At 35.7% G+C, this 20021-nt stretch overlaps 1 protein-coding gene across 3 annotated transcripts in view; it reads right to left on the bottom strand.

Annotated features, from left to right (window-relative positions):
• Nucleotides 1-20021, bottom strand: part of stac (C2 and C2B_Munc13-like domain-containing protein staccato) — a 128693-nt gene that overhangs the window by 10790 nt on the left and 97882 nt on the right. For all 3 annotated transcript variants that reach the window (XM_089637225.1, XM_089637226.1, XM_089637227.1), the window contains exons 3-10: nt 10700-11043; nt 9791-9838; nt 8662-8821; nt 6971-7150; nt 5752-6386; nt 4086-4343; nt 1636-1927; nt 33-265 (exon numbers count right to left, since the gene is read on the bottom strand). In XM_089637225.1, the coding sequence (XP_089493351.1) occupies nt 33-265; nt 1636-1927; nt 4086-4343; nt 5752-6386; nt 6971-7150; nt 8662-8821; nt 9791-9838; nt 10700-11043 (2150 nt within the window). The remainder of the gene's footprint in view (nt 1-32; nt 266-1635; nt 1928-4085; nt 4344-5751; nt 6387-6970; nt 7151-8661; nt 8822-9790; nt 9839-10699; nt 11044-20021) is intronic.

Genomic DNA, 20021 nt, shown 5'->3' with positions numbered 1-20021 from the left:
TGGCTGATAAGTGAAAAAACCAAAAATCATACCTCTGGGCTTCCATTGGGCTCCTCAATTCGCCGAGTCTGGTGATGATGTCATCCATGCCCAGCTCGCCGACGAAGGGCTGAAGGCTCTGGCGCACGTAGTCTATGTTGTTGATTGCCAAGCACCACTCGGTGGTAACCTGGAACTTCGTCTCGTATATGGTGGTGACCTCGCCCATGCCCTCCACGCGTGCCGACATGTTGTCAGCGTAGAAGACGCAGCAGCGACAGATGTCCTGGAAATATTTCGGAAAAGATATTATGATGTTTTTCTAGGCTAGTAATGGAAATTATTGACTAGTGCATCAAAAATTTTTTTTTTCAGTCTATCCAATTTTCAACACTATTTTATCATTCTGGAAAATATAAATTAAACGAAATTTTGTTCAAAAATGTTCACATTGCAATATCGTGAGATATTTATTACGGATATTAATTGCGATGATCAAAATGTTTCAGAAAGAAATATTGTCTAAAGCAGAACTTTGACAGCTCCGTGGTCAAGGCGTAAGGCTATCAAATAGCAAGCCGATGGTCGCGGGTTCAAATCCCAGCTGGCACAAGTTAATTTTATTTGAAAAATGTGAGTTATTTCACAATTTATTAATTTAACATAATACATAGTAGACTTGCTTAGAACCGTCTACGTCCAGCGGACGTAGATTATCTTCCTAGTGGTAATTAAGCCCTTGAGGTGATTTTGCACACAAACGGCGCTATATAAATCATCCAAATATTATATATTAATCAAATGAAAAAATTTCAAACTTTTGTGATTTATAAAGAAAATTTAAAAGCTTAATCTGTGTACTAACAGTTGCATTGAGTTTTAAATGCACGGAAAAATGGTTTGCCTCTTTCATGACATCTTGCCGTTAGATAGTGTTTGGTGACTAAGACAAACAAACTTATTTCTAAAATATAAACACAAATTTTGACGGCCTCCATGGTCGAGCGGTGAGGCTCTTGACTAGCAAGCTAGAAGTCGAGTTCAAATCCCATCCCGGCGTGCGCAAGTAAAATTTATTTAAAATAATATATAGTATATTTGCGGCACGTTCCAGAGTGGAAGATACTCTCAGAATCGCCCTGATGTAAGACCATCATTCTGAATTGAAACATTGCTTGAAATGGCTTTATCCATGTATGGTATAGCCAATAATAGCCAGGTACTCCCCCATCTTTCTCTTCCCCATCTCATTCCCCTTCAGCTTCACAACATACCTCAATTGGGAATGCCATAGTCTCACTGGCTCCAAACGGTTGGAAGCAGTTGGGACTCTTGTGCGGTATTCAAAAAATAAAAAATGTCATGAAATTTGTAAGGGTTTGTCTGATTGGAATTTCTAGGTTAACTCTACATTGTCAGCTAATAAAGTCTTTTCCATTGTGAGTTATCAAGTTTAGCAAAGTTCATTAAGTGTCAAAAAAAAATACAGAACACTATTTTACAAATAGTCACTTACTTTATCTCATTTAAGTAGGAACACAATTTTTTTACCCTTGTAATAGAAAAGATGTGTCACTTTTAGCTTGGAATAGATTATGATATGTATTAATATGTTTGTTACATGAACCAACAAAATAATATTACTATTAAACTTACATCAACAATCTTTGCCACAAATGTGTAGGACCCCTCCACATCGGGCCAGGCAAGCTGCTGCCAGAACACCTTGATCTGATAGAAGATGGCCAGGGTGTCCACCGCAGAGCTGCTGTACTTCACAGTGTTGTCCACAGGCACCAGTTGGTCCAGCTCCACGGCCTTCTCTATCCTCGTCAGGGCCTTGAACACGGCGATGTCCAGCCACTGAGCCACTCCGCCGAAGAACCAGTTGTGGAACTTAGAGATGGAGAATTGATTCCAGTCTACAGGACAGAGACCTTGGCCCAATCTATAAAGTAAAAGATAATTGTAAATATAAGTTACAATGCAAAAACAGGGGGTTTGTTTGACACATGGATCTCCTATCTTAACAAACGGATCCCAGTCATTAGAGCCCAGGAGTCAGGTGGGAATGTTGCCCTTGTTCTGCCGGCATTTCAATGGAAGATGCTCTAAGGAACTAGCGTCATTGATCTCTTCGGCACTGGTGCACAGTCGGAAAACACGTCAAACGTGCACCAAATATTTGCATACACTCGTCTAAAATACTAACAAGACTTCACTAGAGATTTATTTGACAGATCACAAATTGGATTTTTCAAGCTCTAACTCAATGTCTGCCAAAGACTCAATTGTACCGTGTAAGAAGAAGCCTCCAAACTGTTCATCATAAATAATTAATTAAAATTTAAATCATTTAAAATTTCTTCAATTTTAAGTAAATTCAATATCAACATTAATATTTGTCAAATTCGTACATAGTGGATGACGCGACACACGCGAAGGATACAGTGATGCTGGCATACAGTGACGCAGCGTAGTGAGTGTGATTGAGTGAGCACAATGTAAAAAAAAATGTTTCCTGATGATTTTCTTTATTCATATTAATAAAGTACATTTAGGACGGGTTGTTTCGGAGAATTTGAAGAATTCATCAAATTTCAAAGTTAATTTTCAGGTTCTGTGAAAGATTTTTCCAAGTTCTGTTTATATTTCAGTTCTGTCAAGCAACTACCCTATGCTGATATAGTAACAGAACTTGAATAAGACTTTCACAGAACCCGGAAATCAACATTGAAATTTGATGAATTGTTCAAATCCTCTGAAACAACCCGTCCTTACTCTTTTAAGGTGTTTGAATTTGGTGTTCTGTGGAACGAATTCCATTCACCGTTGTGAAGTAAAAAAGTTTGGCAGACTCTGCTCTGCTCACTCATGATAAAAAAATAATATTTTGATTGACAGAGCCAAGAAAGGCCACACAGAAAAATGTATGCTATTTTTATAACGCCAGAGCTCACCGCTCAAATGATTTTCCTGCTTCATTACGTTATAAATGCCATTGTAACCGAATAAAACAGAGTTGTTAAACAAGGCTGCGTAATGTCACCGTGGTTATTCAATCTATACATGGATATACTGTATGTAAGAATTGAAAGAGGTGGGATTGGGCGCGAATTTGAGTAATCTGAAAGTATGTTGCCTGTTGTATGCTGATGATGCGGTGCTGATTGCTAATAGTATGGATGATCTCTAGTCTCTCGTATCTAGGATGAACGAAGTATGCATGAAGAATGAGTTAATGATAAATGTAAGTAAGTCTAAAGTAATGGTGTTTGAAAGAGAGAGTACGAAAACAGTATGCAATATAGTCGTGAATGAGGAATACTTGGAGCAGGTGGATGAGTTTGTGTATTAAGGAAGTATGTTTATGAGAGATGGGAAGGCTGACAGAGATATTGAAAGAAGGGTAAATGCAGGTAACTCCATTAATGGAGGACTGAACGCAGTTGGCGCCAACAACAAAATTATCCAAAGAAGCGAAGGTAGCAGTCCACAATGGAGTGCTGGTACCCACCCTGATGTATGGAAGTGAGGCATGGAACTGGCAAAGAAAGGATGAAAGTAGATTGAATGCTGTTGAAATGAGATCCCTGAGGCGTATGTGTGGTAAAACCATGTATGATTGTGTGAGGAATGTGGAGATCCGCAAAGAGTGCAAGGCTGATGTAAGCATAATGAGTAAGATCAAGAAAGGGACACTTAGATGGTTTGGGCATGTAGAGCGAATGAGCGAAAAAAAGGAGTGTAAGGAGAATATACAATGCAAATGTGAATTGTAGCAGAAGTCGGGGACGCCCGAGGAAGACATGGCACGACCAAGTGAATCAGATACTTGAGTCGGGCCACGTCAAGAGTCAGAATGATAGAAGAGTATGTATGAATGTGAATGAGGCAAGGAGTGTGTGCCAAGACCGAGTTGTTTTGCGGTCCGTCCTCTCTGCCTACCCCTACAGAGAAACGGCGTGATGGTTAGTTAATTAGAATATGATAAAAGAATTAGGTTAGGTTTGTTATTTGTTTGTTTTTTTTTCATTGTTCTGTTTTTCCATTGAACCAAATGCCACAATGCAAACTGAATTTGAATAATTATATTTTTCACTTACGCCAAAAACCTCTGCAGCACGAGATATAATTCAAAGAGTGTGGTCCCCATTGCCAGCGGTTCCCCCTGCAGCTTGGGCCCTCCGAGTTGGGTTGCCTCCCCGTTGGCGTCGGCCAGGGTCACCTTGTGGTGCGAGTCATCGCTGTAGCGCAATCTCTTCATACTCTTGCAGACTTCTAATACCTCCGGCTCCACCAGCACAGAGATCTTAGACTGGTACAGGATGTACAGACTCTTCGCGTACGAGAACTTTACGACACTGGAAATAAATAAACAATTCTATTGATTTTTTGTGTTCATAACAAGTATTTGTTTGCGTGAACTCATGGGGACCCACTGGGGGACATCCTTTCCCTTAGGGCCTATGCCATATTTGGGAATGCTGTGTGGAGCATCTTCTTGGATAAACGAAGGAGTGAACCATATTCTAAGAGGGAGATAACATAGAGGCTGGCAAATCATTCCATAGACAAGCCGTTGAACACAAGAACGAGTTTTAGAAACGACCCTATTAGTTAGTTAATTTTTAAATTTGATCATTCATAATAAACGAAGTCAACCTACTGAAACTTATAAATAAATAATCGCATTGCTGTCAAGATCCTATCATTTACTAAATAACTAATAACTTATAACTAGTCACTTAAAAATTACCAAAAAATGTAGTGTAAATACATTTTGAATTTAACTCAAGTGAAAACTTACTGTAAGGTCAGTAAATTATACAGGATTTTCCAATAAGAGGTGTTATTTTGATATTCAATCATAAAAGATCAATGGTTTCGTTACTTGTGTGGCACGTAGCGCCGTCTTGTTGAAAGTAAACGTTGTCCAGATCAATACCATCCAATTCCGGCCATAAAAAATCATTAATCATCTCTCGATAGCGCAATCCATTCACTGTAACTGTTGCTCCAGCCTCATTTTCGAAAAATTAAGGTCCAATGACTCCGCCGGACCATAAACCGCACCAAACAGTCACACGTTAAGGATAGAGAGGCTTTTCAACAATAACTCTTGGGTTTTCCGAGCCCCAGATGCGACAATTTTGCTTGCTGACGAAGCCACCGAGGTGGAAATGGGCGTCATCACTCAAGATGATTTGCATTTGATTCACTCAAGTGAATTTTAATAATTTCAATGCGTTGTTGAAGCGTGTATCGTTCCATTTTTATTAATAACGTGGTTTCTACTTGTCAAATGTCAAAAAATGACAGCTTCAAAAGTAACATCTACCGAAATAGCGAGCTATTCAAAATAATACCTCTTATTGGAAAACCTGTAGTATACTTTAAATTAAAGTCAACGCCACGAGGGACTAAAGATCGAAAGACCTCCGAATTTCGAAAGGCTTGCTTTATATATATATATATATATATATATATATATATATATAGATACATAGCATTATAAATAGTTCAGGTTCTATAAATCAAATTAAGAAATACATATCCTGCTTATGCAATCTTGCCTATCCATAAGAACAAACAATGATTATTAACAAATTGATAACAATAATTTTCATTCTCTGTGTGCATAGTTTTTTTTCATAACAAATTATTATCACAAACAACAGGTGTACAGGAAGTCAGAGTAATTAAACAACTATTGTTGTACTAGCAAAGAATTTCGAATAAATTAATTCAATTAATTAAACCGATACTTACTCAGAAAACACTTTATCATAATACTCCACAGTCCTCTGAAGATCTGATCTGACGAGTTGAATCACTCGGATGAGATGCTGCAGTCGCCCTTCTTCGCTTTTATCCTTGCATTCGTTATTCTCCAGAATATGGATAAACCACTCTGACGCACCTTGCAAACATGCCTCCTTCAAAACATAAATAATATCACAGATTGGCTTATCGTCAGTTCGTTTCAACCAGCCGTAAACATTTTCTGGAAAAATGTCAACGCTTTCCGGAATTTTCAAATCTGACAGTGAAACGAATATCGTTAAGATCTCTCGTAAAGTTTTTAATACGGTTTTATCTCCTGCTTGTTGTTTACGTATCTTTCTGATTTTGCTAAAGCAGGACGGGAATATCTTTCTGGCTCCGTCCCAGAATAGTTTGTTTTCTTCTTCACAAATGACTTCGGATTGTAGAGGTTTGGTTAATTTGGCTATGAGGCTATTAAATAAAGAGAAGCTTAGCGGGTGTTCGACGTGTACTGCACAAAAGACTGTCCATTGTGCTAGGGCTATTTCATTCTGTCCCAAGCCACTGAGGGCTGCATGTTGTTGAATGATGGCTTCTGCTTGGACGGAGTAGCTGCCAGACCACCAGTAATGTGCCACCTGGAAAGATAATTACTGTATTTTATAACACATTATCATAAAATAATTTCCGTACCCAACTACAAATGATAAAGTGAAGAAATTGGCAGAATTTCCCAAGCCAACTGCTACTATGGTCTTCAAAGAATTCAAATCGAGACTGCAATTATAGAGTATTACAATCTCTTGGAAACACTCATAAGACATGTGTTAAGTTAGTTGTATTCCTCAGGGTACAAACACGAACTGTATCAAGTACCTGAAGACCTGTCAATAATAACATTTATAGAACTGGCACAACTTCAGTGGATACGGTGTATATCGAGGATGGAAAATAGCTAAATACCAATCTCGTCAGAATAAATAAATAAATGCAAAATTTGGTAACCACTTTGGCGGCCTGAAGGCAACTACGTGACAACCTATTTTGAAACCGGCAGGGTTAGCACATTTATTGAATAAAATATGTATTTTGACTCGTAACCCTTAGGAATAAGAAATTACAGGGAGATAGCAGTAGATCAGCAGGAGTCAGGAATGGAGGCGTTTCCTAATATTCAAAATCTCATAATGTGATAATGAAATATGAAGAATGCTGAACCCACCTGTGAGTGTTCCAGTTCATGAAGCAGCAGTATCCTAAGCAGGTGTCGGTGTTCCTGTGTGGCTACCTGCGAGTTCTTCTCTGAGGAGAAAGATAGTCGCACCTTCACCACCCCCTGTCTCCGCAGCTTGTTCTTCTTGTCCAAACTGTACCACATCGTCATTCCGGAGGTAGGTATTGTCTGAAATTAATGAAAAGTAAGTTAACATTAAGTATATTCTTATGCTCACCCACCACAATTTTCAATTATTAATCTGGGAGGCGGGTTTGGGAACAACCCCGCCAACCTGACACCAGCTGCATAGCGTGGCAGATCAGGAGGGGCTGGTTTGGGGAGAAACTTTAACCTATCTAACTGGTCTCTCTTGACCCAATGCTTTTAACAAAAATTTATAAAAAGGTAAAATATGTCCACACACGTCCGTTACAGTTGTAGAGGGAGGAAACATAAAATGTGCAGCAAATATTAAAACGTATCTTATGCATAACATTTATAAATACCTGATAGTATTATTATCTTAATGACTGTACAGTTTAGGATTGTTGTAAACGGAGGTGGCGCCCTCTGTTATTTTTTTAATTAATTTATTTTATTTTACTTTAGGGAAATCAACAGTTACAATAAGGTTGGTTTATACATGTGTAATTTACTTAACTGAGAAACCAATTGTAGATATCCTCATTATACTTGTACATTATGTATTAAACAATTTTCAAAAAGAATTGTTGAAGTTTTCCAACAGGTTTTTATCTGCTAGTGTATAACTAATAAAACAGAGAGAGTTCTCTGTTTGGCTTACATTTGGAATGCAATTCATATGGCAGATGTTTAAATACAGATTTTATTTATACAGCACAAGTGCTGTAAAGCGGCCAAAAAAATGTTAACGTCCCCATTTCCCGGTAAGTAATGCACTTCTTGTGCAGTTACTTATCTCTTGTTTAATATTTTTTTTGTACATTTCACATTCACAACCGAGTGGGCGTAAATAAAAAGTTTATCGGCTGCATTAATAATAACATTATTCTATTTTCAAGTGCATGAAATCGAAAAACGGTTTTATTTTAAAGGCGACAGTATTTCAGATATAGTAGTCCAATAGAGAGATTGAATGTAGGACATTGGTGAACGTCCTCTTTCTTCTCGCAAGTCTTGTAAGAAAACAAAAAGGACAGAATACACTAGAATGATGATGTCAGGTACGACCTTTCAAACCACTATATGTGATTTAGTAACTTTTACTAAAATTTGTAGCTGTAATTGTAATCTTAATGCATAATGATGCCAGTGAGACTATTATATCGCTCAATTTTGGTATATTGTGAGGCTGAAGGTAGTGGAGAGGGGAAGGAGATGTGAAGGGGGAGGTGGGGAAGGGGAACTTACAGAAGTACCTGACTATTAAGATCTGGCTACCAAACTTGACTAAAGCCATTTCAAGAAACATATTAAGTAGCAAGCAATTATAATACTTGCAAAATTTCTACTAAAACGGAACAGACTGCAAATATTCTTAAAAGTAAATCTACATCAATACATTCCTTTGGCAGATGATCACTTCACCATTTCCAGAGACGCTTTTGTCTTTTAATTATTTATTACTCTTATGAGATCACCATTACACAATTATTTCTAACCTAAGGAAACAATTGGTAACATTAGATGAAGATATTACAATAACTATGACTCACTTTCAAGGGAATGCTGGCTCTCCCGATGAGCTCATTGTCGTGTTTCCCCGTTGAGGCTGTCACCGCTATTTCCTTCATCAGTTTCCGAAGACCTTTGACTCCCTTCACCTCGAATATCTTGCCCATCTTCTCTTTCACAGTTTCGGCTGGGTCGAAATCCCTGGAAAGTAGATAGTAAATCAATGTTACTAATAAAAATACTGTAATCCATCCATCCACCTTTGTAAACCACCACCATCAAATTTGCATCTTCATTATGACTATGAAACAGAATATTGTAGGTTAGATTCCCACGCAGTAAAAAAAAAATTATGAATTTTTTAGCTAATAAATTCACTCACAAGTCAAAGCATTGTCATATTTATTCTCGAGTTAGATTGCTATTAGCTCTAAAACTTTAATGTCATAAGAAATATTGGTGAAAATATGGTTCCATGATAACACAGGACAGTAGCAATATAACACATTTTTGAAAAGTAATATAAAGTCATTAAAATTGATGGAAAAAATAAAACTTTCTTATAAACCTAACCTAACGTAAGCTACTAAACCTTTTTTTCATCAATTTTGCTGACTAAATCACTTTTCAATAATGTGTTGAATTGCCACCGTCCGTTTTTACAATTTGTTTTGACACTTTAATACAACTTCTCTCCATGGCTATAAATGTATTGTTTTATATAATCTTTTGTTTTGTATAAATTTTTTAATTCATATTCCTTTCTCACAAATTTAATTTACTTATTCCATATTATGCTGTCTCAGTAGAGGTAAAGTCACTAGGAGGAAATCCATAATTGGTTTTATTTTAGCTATATAATACTTATGTACAAACTGATTAAATGTAAACTGTCGATTCCCCGAAAATTAATAAATAAACAATGTCCAAAACTTTTTTTTGTTGTTTGTTTTTGGGGTGTTATGCCGTGTTGCGCTAACTGATGATGGACACTGCAACGCTGTCCGAAACGTCGGCTAAAGAAAGAGTTAGCGCAACACGGCATAACACCCCAAAAACAAACAACAAAAATGCTTTTGGCTGTTAGAATCTAAAAACTTACCTAATGTCCAAAACTGATTAAAAAAAATTGTTAATAGTGAAAAGTTTAATAATGAAATTGATTCTTACCATACTTCTAGGCAAAGTGTGTCTTCTCCTGGGTTTTCTGACACAGATCTGAAAATAACATTAAAAATTGTTTTAATTTTTATTGTTAAAGCAGATACGGTACACGGATGTTCTCGTGGACATTCAGGAAACGGGCCCATTATGCTATCTCCCATTTCACCTCATTCCTATGAGTTTGTTTCCAGGTACCTCGAGGGTCCCAGTTTTCCCACATATGAATCTCCTGGAGGATACTGAAGCGGTTTTCCCATCGGAAGCCTGTCTCTGTTTATCGATGGCAATAAAAGGTCCACCCAGCAGAGCCCTTAGTACTGGGGTTAAAGTTACCGTACTCCGAGATGTGACCCTGTATCATGGAAGCACTGTTTGTGGCACTGGTACCTAGAGTCATTCAGCCTGAGCTCGGTAGCTCACAAATTGGTTTAGGACGACTATTGTAGGTCATGTTTCCACTCCCTGATCAATCGGTCCACTACATTCTGTACCCTACAAAAAAAAAACCTCGTCAACCCCGGCCAAACAAAAAACAGAGGAACACGTGACAAATATCAGTACATGTCAACAATGTACATGTGACAATGTCAAATGTGACAATGTCCAATGTGACAATGTCAAATGTTACAATGTCAAATGTGACAATGTCAAATGTGAAATTGTCAAATGTGAAAATGTCGTATGTGACAATGTCAAATGTGACAATGTCAAATGTGAAAATGTCAAATGTGACAATTTCAAATGTGACTATGTCAAATGAGACACTGTCAAATGTGAAAATGTCAAAAGCGACAATGTAAAATATGACTATGTCAAATGTGACAATGTCAAATGTGAAATTTCAAATTTGACCGGCAGTCAAACAACTGGCCTTAAGCAATCATTAAGATTTGAGAAATAGCTTGACATACTCACAATGAAAAATGTTCTTCCCAAGTAGGACTCAAAGTTTCCGCTTTTACCGATGTATTATATCTCTGTGTGGGGTTGGACAGCAGATACATTGTCACAAATGGATCGCTGAGCCCATTGGGATCCTTGGGGTTAAGGTCCTTAGCCTCTATGACTTCTACGTTCAGCATGATATCCGGTGGCTCCTTGGCTTCAGCCTCCGCCATGAACTCTCGGTGACTCTCTGTGGAGATTTTGAAGGCATCCTGGACGTAGGCAAGCAGGGGAAGCTGGCCGATCTCAACGCAGCCATCGCTCCCCAAGTTGTGGATTATCTCGTACAGTACTTCTTTGTACAGCTCATCGATCTGAAAAACAAAATTATAAGCTAAAGTTAATTGCTGTACAAAAAGGCACCCCTAATAACTATAAACACAAATGTTTTATTGTAACTAGTGATAAAATGCTATGTAAGTGTCCTACAATGAGGTGATTTTTTTTCTTTTTTTTTTGAAAATCGTTTTTCTGAAGTACTGAAGAAAAATGGAACAAACAATATTATGGAGTCTTATACTGACCCCCGAATTGATATTTCAAAGTTCCATATGTCATGAGAAGCATGGCTTTACTAACTGTCAATAATAACGTTCGAATTCTATGACATCAGAACTTTTTTCCTGCCTAATAAAATCAGAATTTTGACCCATGGCAGAGGTGTTAGTTATCCAATAAATGGTTCACGGGGCGGCGGTACCATAACCCGCCTCCCAAATTGACGAAGGGTGAAATTTTAGCATAATTTTTCGCCTTTTTTAACATGCAATTTTATATAACGTAGTAGGTGCCTACCAACATTGCGAAAACAAAACAAAAAAGTTAAAACGAGACTATTTTTAAACTGGAAAGAATATAAACATGTCCGAGACAATTTTTTACATTATGTACCGTATTAATTATATATTTTTACAAAAATCAATCAAAAACATATGGGCATCAAGTCAAAATATAATATGTAGGTAACCTCATCAGTTTGGGGATTACCTACAAAAAAATATAGAAGTAATGCTCCCCTATTTCTTATCTATAATGTTTGAGTAGTTGCCCTCTTGTAGACATTTAACAGGATAAATAAATTTACAACTAAATTCCCCGGAGATTCCTATAATCAGCAACTGTCATTTTTTGCAAGTGATGCTTTGTATGAAGCAGCAAAAACTTTCAAACTTAGCTACTTACTTGAAATTTGCACCTTTATTATGTGCGAAAATTCCCAATGGAAAATTTCCCAATACTCTCAGAATCACCCTGGTGAGCGTCTACCATTCTGAATCGAAATGGTACTTAAATTAGCTTTAGCTACGTTTAGTGACCAAATTTGAACAATCAGACTAACCTGGCTGTTCCAACACTGTAATTCTCCATCTCTACTTCATACACCATAGTCCCTCTGACTCTAGAAAGCTGAGATATCACACAAAATGCAGACATTTACTGAGTTAATGAAACATTTAAAATGTCTAAATAACAACCAATAAAATTAATTTGAACAGTTAAAAGGTGTTTAGGATTCAACGAATTGCCCAGTTATTTATAATTTAATGACGCGATTGAGTTTTCAATGGCACCACAAGCCGTTTTACAGAAAATAACAAGAGACATAAATATACCGATATTCGTGATTCGCCCTCAAAGCAAACTTCCTAATTTTGAAATAGGTTATTAACAGTTAATTACGGCATAGCTTTATGCTAAATCACTATATTCGATTAATATTTACTCCGAATCGGTTTACATTACGAATACCAAAAATATGCTTTGGATAAATTGAATCTTTTCTTATCGTTTCCCTTGAGTAGACTTTATAAAAATTAAAAGCGTAAACTAAAAAAAATGTATATTTTCATTAGCAATGTATGGCTAAGATTATCTGTGGTAGTTTCCCTTGATTGACTTTTATTCATTCTTATATAATCTGCTAGTATTATTACGCTTGCGTCTGGACGATCTAGGCCCTCTGATTGGTCGAATTCAAATCGTGTGTTTCGGGAAAATCCCGAATAGGGGGTCTGCAGGCAAAATTCGACCACTCTGCCCCTCTGGCGGTATAAGAACGAACCAAATGACTGGCGCGAATATGTAAATATGCAGCTAACAATACGCAAAATTACTTGACCATTAACAAGCGTTTAATAAGAAGATTTCCAAGCTTATCAATTTGTGATGGCATTATTTATTGTATTAAAACATAAATAACTTTGTTTACATCACTTAATTACATACAACCTCTAAATGTTACATGAACGAAGTTCACCTCATCAGGAGTAAGTATACATTGAAGTCAAAAATTAAATATATAGATTACAATTGGAAAGAAGAAGTGGAAGTAGGGGGGAGGGGTAAGAGTGGGCGGAGTTTATCAGAATTAGGAATTACAATATCGTTAGATGGGAAAGACCAGTTGAGTGGGAAAATATTTAAAAGAGGGTGAATGACCTAATATGTACCTATTAAATGTAACTGTTGTTAGTATCACTTAAACTGGGCGAAACCCAACTAAGTGCCGCCCGCAAGGCCTAGCAGCAAAAAATCCGCGGAGCGGGTTTTTAACTTAGTTCTTATATAATTATTCACAAAATAAATTTTTTTAAATACACATTTGCGCTAAAATCGAACGTTTCTAGACTCCGTTTGCCAAGCGATTTTTATGGCTATTACCTATATTCGTGATGATGTAAGGCATACATGTTTGGCTTCTGGCTTCCTCTTAATGCCGAGAGACCACAGATCACCATGTAGTGTGAAATTGTTGTCAAATCAATATTAGTTTGTTTTGTTCAGAAGTAGGTATAGAAGAAAATGTTGTAATTTCAGAAGTAGAATTTTCAATCAATCGGAATAACTTTTGAATCTAAACAGAAAAGACACATAAAATAAAAAGATAACGGTCGCAGCTGGGAATTGAACCCACATCCTCAGTTTTAAAGGGACAACACTCTCCCAATTGAGCTACTGAGATCTAATTATAATCGATCATTTTTTCATCTCATATTATAGTATCTGTAATATTATTAATTTCCGTTTTTTATTATTATTATTATTATTAAAATGTCTTTTCCTGTTTTATATTTCACTAAAATTTGTTAATATTATCTTCTTCTTCAGTGATTATAGAATTTTATCAAATTTTCCTATCACCAATAATAAAGGAGCATTACTAATTTCATTGATTAGGACATCAATTATTGTATGTTTTGTACTGAAAATACATTTCGGAAGAAAATAAAGAAATAATTTGTTACATTCGTGTTATATTATAATTTATAATAGACAATTCATTTAAATTAAATTAAAATGCGTGTATTTTATCCGTAACCTAACCTAAATAGTTTAATTGATAAGTGAGGAGGTAAGCCTGGGGTAAAAGAAAGAGAGACAGTGAACAAAAATAAACAAATCTATTGAATGTTTCTGTTTTATATAAAAAATTGATGTAAGAATTTTTTATTTGATGATGTGTCTATATAACAGGAAAGTACTTAATTTTACAAGCATTCTCTTTACAAGAATATTGTCGAGAAATTGCACATTTAAAATAAACTCAAAAACCTTGATGATTTTCTTGTTTAAATTATCAAGATAAAAGTTGTTTCATAAATCAAGAGAATGACATTCATCAAAAGCGAAACGGTTGCGACATTCCGAGGAAATGACAGAAATATTTTACTGCAACGCGAGAACTTTTAAAAAAACTCCCACACTTTTGGAATCTCGCCATTATTAAGTTTTTAAAATCTTCGCAAAATTTTCTTGCAGAAATTCAACTGCTTTTCCCAAAATACACACCGCAAGCAAACAGGAAAATATTATTCAAAACAAGAAATGAAAACACATTAAAAATATTAACTTATCAGTCAGCAAATAAACGTTAATAATGTTCAAGTTTATATATTAAAGCAAACCAAGATGTGATATAACGAATAAACAAAGAAAAATACACTAATTGAACAAACTATACTATCTCTTTAACGATTTGTGAACAAATAAGCTGTTATTATCACGAATGCCGCAATGATGAACTTATAATCAATAAACACGAACTCACTGTCATAAACTGCACCAATAAACTCGTCTGTCGCTCCAAAACATCCCTCTTAATGCCGCGGAAAACATTTCTCTTCAATGTTCCGTTTTGCTTCGATGTTCCGTTCGACTTCAAAGTCCCATTCATCTCCACACCATTCACTAAATCACCCTTCATGGGAGCACGTAACTGTCACGAGACGTAACACTTGAACGAACCACTGATTCACAAACGAAAAGACTGAAACATTAAAGCTCTAATAAGACTCTAATGATTTTGCGACGCGGTGTTAGGTCGAATTTAATGTGTTTTTTTTACCCAGTAAGGGTAGATTTTTCTGCACTTTTTCTTAAGGGCATTATCCGGCACGATTTGGTGCACTCGGCATAGAGTACGCGGCGGTACTAGTTCTATCCACTGGCCCGGGCAGGCGGCAAAGTAACTTGCCAAATCTATTTCGGCCCAAGACCGTGATATCCGCTCGGGAGAATTGAGTGAGCGGAGTTCACCCTGCAAAAGCTCACCGTAACGCTTTCGCCACCGGAATTTCCGGAAAAACTCTGTGTACTACAGATCAAAGTGCCGATAGTAAACAAATAGTTGTTTATTGAAGAACGTATTCTGAACGCTTGACCGCGTCATACAATTTTATAAACTAACAACATTCTTTTTTGTCTATTTAAAAACCGTTAAAAGACTTAGCAAGATAGATGTGAATGGACCAAGTCAAATACGTATTTAAGGCGATGCCATACGTAGTAATGCAAAATCATGTTTTTTTGGTTTGAAAATTTGGTCGCCTAGAAATGTTTCAGATGCTTTAATTAAATACTGCGAGTAAAATACATCTTGGCCTTTGAAATAAACAAGTATTTTTTAGATAAGTCTTTTTATAAGCCCAAATAAAATAATGTATAAGGCCGATGAAAACTGCTTTAAAGTTCAAAATCTCCTACTTACAAACCCATTTTCAGTTATGATTTTATTGTATAATGTGGCAAATTAAGTTATTTATAAAATGATCGAAAAAAAATTAAATATTTATGCCTGAACATCCACAAAATAAAATAAAAAGCACTTTTTGGCCATGTTTTTTTCTTGCATAAATCAAAACAGGCGGATGGTGTTAAGTGGGAATTGAAACCTTATCGCCATTTACGTAAGGGTTATTATTGATAGCGGCTCAATTTAAAATATTGCACGACGTAGTGCATCGCCTTAAGGAGATTTTAAAGCAGTAATTAGCATTGCTACATCAATGAGTACGTATCTACCTGCTTCATTTTCTATAAAAATGTAGGTAAGAGCGACTTAATATTGACAAAGTACAGCGGGTCAAAAAGTACCTAGGATATCAGACAATATACACATTATTTAGGAAATCTCTCTCTTCTACCTTTTTACATACCTATTTATTTAGAGGAGAGTGTCTTTGGCATACTGTGGGGGGGTGAAGTGGATCTTATTTTTTTATGAAAATATTTATGTTTTTAGATTTAAAAGTTCTAAAACAAGAGGAATGTCACTGTGAAGATAATATTTTTAAAAACATGCCCAAAGCCTGGGCAACGCCGGGGACTTCAACTAATTTATTTATTTATATTAAAAAATATAAATCTGTGGCGGCCGGGCGGGCGGACACCGAGCGGGTGGCATGGACTTAATTTTTACACTAATCTACAATTTTATTCCGAAGTTGATGAAATTTTGCACACTTAACCTTCAAAACAAGAGAAAGATCAATGTATACACGAGATTTCGAAAAACCACCCCATCCCCTTGTTCCACCCCTTAAAGCAGTATCTTTATACATCTTGATGAAATTTTGCACACTTTACGTTCAAAATAAGAGTAGAATTACGTCTTCATCTGATTTCGATAAAGTCTGCATAAAGCTCAGGCAACACCAAGAACGTCAGCTATATATTTTCTGTTTATGTAAAGAAGAGTGTTTGTGTCGGGCGGCATAGGTTTGATTTCGATAAAAATCTACAGTTTTATTCCGGGACTGATGAAAATTTGCATACTTGATTTGATACTCGATGTATTTGTATCTAGCTGTGACTTCAGCTAGACGCAAATGAATGTGAGATTGACTATTTTAGACTATTTTAGCCCTTGCATAAATTACTTACGAAATACCCTCGATAAAAAAAAATTGCAACATAAGCTCCTAAAATTATTAAAAACACGTTTTGTTCCGTTATTTAATATGCTATATATAGGTATGAAAAAATTCGGAGTGTATCTTTAAATGCAACTTAAACATATTTCGAGAGATTTTTGCTCTACTTCAAACGAGTCATGTTTTATTAAATATAAATATTTTCACCATGTTCGCTTAATTCTTATCGTTTTTTTAATCTTAGCGCGCTCCCTCTAACATTCGTATTTATATATCTCCCTTTCAAACCATCTTCTAACGCATACTACGGGGCCTTAGGACTAATTTTATTTTATAAATGTGTCTAAAAAAACTTAATGTAATCAAATCTAACGTTTTATCAAGTAGCGAAATTTTAGCAGAGTTTGGTTCTGCCAGTTCATCAAAGTGTTTTTAGTTTCTCATAGCTCGCGTTAACGGCAGACTCAATAAAAGTTCGCGAGGTAGAGTAAATAATAAATACTATAAAGCAGGTGGTGAATGTAGAAAGAGAAGTTCATCCACACTAGAGCGCAAAGCAAACAATATTTCAAAGAAATTTATTCTGAAGTATATTCATAAATTATTGTAGCCTAATTTTTTTAACTAAAATGTATTATTATCTAATGTAGGCTGGTACTATAAACTCCAGATTAGTTAAACGTTCTTTTAGGTTTAATCCGGCTTCGCCCGAGTGTTCAACGCGCTATAAAATCTTTATTTTTTTTCTAAAACAGCAAAAACTATCGAACGATAGTTCGATAGTTAAGAGCTCTTACGTGGAGAAATTATAACAGATTTTCAAGTCCAGTATTTCTAAGTAAACTAAACTACTTTCAGCTCATAATTATCATGAGCTATGGAGCTTCCACGTACCTATTGTTTAAAAATGTACGCCATATTTTTCTGTCTATATTTTTTACAAGAAGACGAAGTGTTGAAATTCAGGCGAAGACTGGTACTAAAACTAGTAGATCATAAACGAAACGAAATTAGATTGCTTTTTTGCGCTTCTTAGAGATAAGTCATAGCTATAATGGACACACATATCTATTATTGTGTTACTTTGAAACATGTTTAGTGAAATGGCGAACATTACTACTTCACTTATTGTATTCAGAAATTCTAGCATTCTTTTGTGGAGTCATAGCCATATTTATGTAGGTTCAAATTTATTGATCAGAACCAGCTAATCTCCCCCTCAAGAGGGTGGTAACATCCCCGTCCCTGCACCAACACAAGCGACTTTTGACTATCGTTATTTTTCCTTTAATTTAAAGAAAATTTAAGCTTTTTTTGTACATACCATATCATTGCAACATTGGCGTGATACTGTTCAAAGTTATCGTTTGTTTGCTGTGAAATCTCATTACTGTTTACTTTTCACTAGTCACTAGTGTATAAATACCATAAACAAAGAAAAAAACAATAAGTGCCTTGTGGGGCGTATTTTGTGATGCAAATATAAGCATAATTTAGCCATACAAAACCGTGTTTCACCAAATTAAAATGAGATGGCGAAATACAATTATTTCAGGCAAGTGTGTTAAATGGTTTAGAACTAAACAGTACTAATTTAGTGGCACATTTGTTTCCATTCAAATGTACATGGAAGATTCTTCTAGTTTTCTTCTTTACTCTACGGTAAATATTAATCCATTATCCACACTCATATACTATACATGATATTAATTCCTGCTGTGCAACGCACTTCAGGGTCTAGAGTAGTTTTTTACATAAATGTGACTAGGTTTGATTAAAAAAAAATTAGAGAAGGTCCAATGGACTCCCTTTTAACACGGTTTCGAAATAACACGGTGCTACATTCCTGCTACATGTGGTACCAAATGTGCGTAAACGGGTTCTCTGATAGTGATAGTGAATAATCTGTGTTACGATTCTTATAAATTAATTTTTGAAAGAACATGAAGATACAATAAACAATTATATTCTTTGATTTTATGAATTTACTTTTATACGCGTGTACTCTTTTTACACGGTGTTGCGTGGAACCAATCCACGGTGTAAAAAGGGAGTCCAATGTACCTACTTGTAGTGCGCCTTGAAGGAATAACCATTTCTTACTTATAAAAAAGTGGGAGACTGCTGGATCCCCTGAACTTATCAGAACCAGCTATTTTCCTAAACATCCGGATTAAGAACGCTGCCTTTAACATAATATTTTAGGTGTTACATTTTGTTTACACTGGGTGGATATAAACTCGCTTTTCATCAATCCATAAAACTTGTGAAACGAAAAATAAATCCGAAGGAGGGAACACTCCTTTACACTAAACAGATTAAATTATTAATGGCCGCGGTTATTACATTAACGGTTTACACTTTCAGTTAATATTTCAGCACGAGGATTTTAAAAGAACTAAGCCTATTTTCTTTTATAAATGCCACAAACAAAAATACTGAAAACCGACATTATTGCGAAATGTTTCCAAGTCTATATTTTGATTTTTGGAAAAGTGTTATGAAATACGACGATTTTTCCTGGCGTGACCTGTGGCAGAGGTGTTGGTTATCCTATAAATGGTGCCCGGGGCGGCGGTATATAAACCCACCTACCAAATTGGAAGTATGTTAAGTACGTCCCTTAGTGCCTGCATTATAGGTTGGTAAGTACTTTAGAGTTTGTCTGAATTCTTTAAACAATCAGTTCCAATGTTAAAAATGACACTTAAATTCAAAGCAAATCCGACTTTATTAAACCACAGTTAGACACACTATTGAGATAAATATTTTTTATTAAGGTTAAATGCAAACGCTCGTTATAATCTACGTGTCATAGATGGCGTTAATTAATTGTATTTGTATGCCTTTCTCAAGAGAATTGAGTTTTTTTTACGGATAAAACTATTTATTCATATTCATATTGCGTATGTAAGGGCGCAAATAAATAATGTGTCTTAATATTGTAAAGCAATACCTCACAAAAAGCGTATTTTAATAAAATAAAATAATAAACGCCATCTATGAACACGTAGAATATAACGAGCGTCGTGTTTAACCTCAAATAAATTCATTCGATTACGATTAATCGATCAAAATCGTTTCCTTTAGGCGATTGATTAAATCATTGTTGTTTTAAGTCACATCGATTGATTCGAAAC

This window comes from Hesperophylax consimilis, chromosome 11 (genome assembly GCF_061612785.1).
Source record: "Hesperophylax consimilis isolate HC1 chromosome 11, BYU_Hcon_1.0, whole genome shotgun sequence".
In the NCBI taxonomy this organism is placed as follows: domain Eukaryota; kingdom Metazoa; phylum Arthropoda; class Insecta; order Trichoptera; family Limnephilidae; genus Hesperophylax; species Hesperophylax consimilis.
The sequence above is the reverse complement of the archived record's forward strand: the minus strand, read 5'-3'. Positions and strand labels throughout refer to the sequence as shown.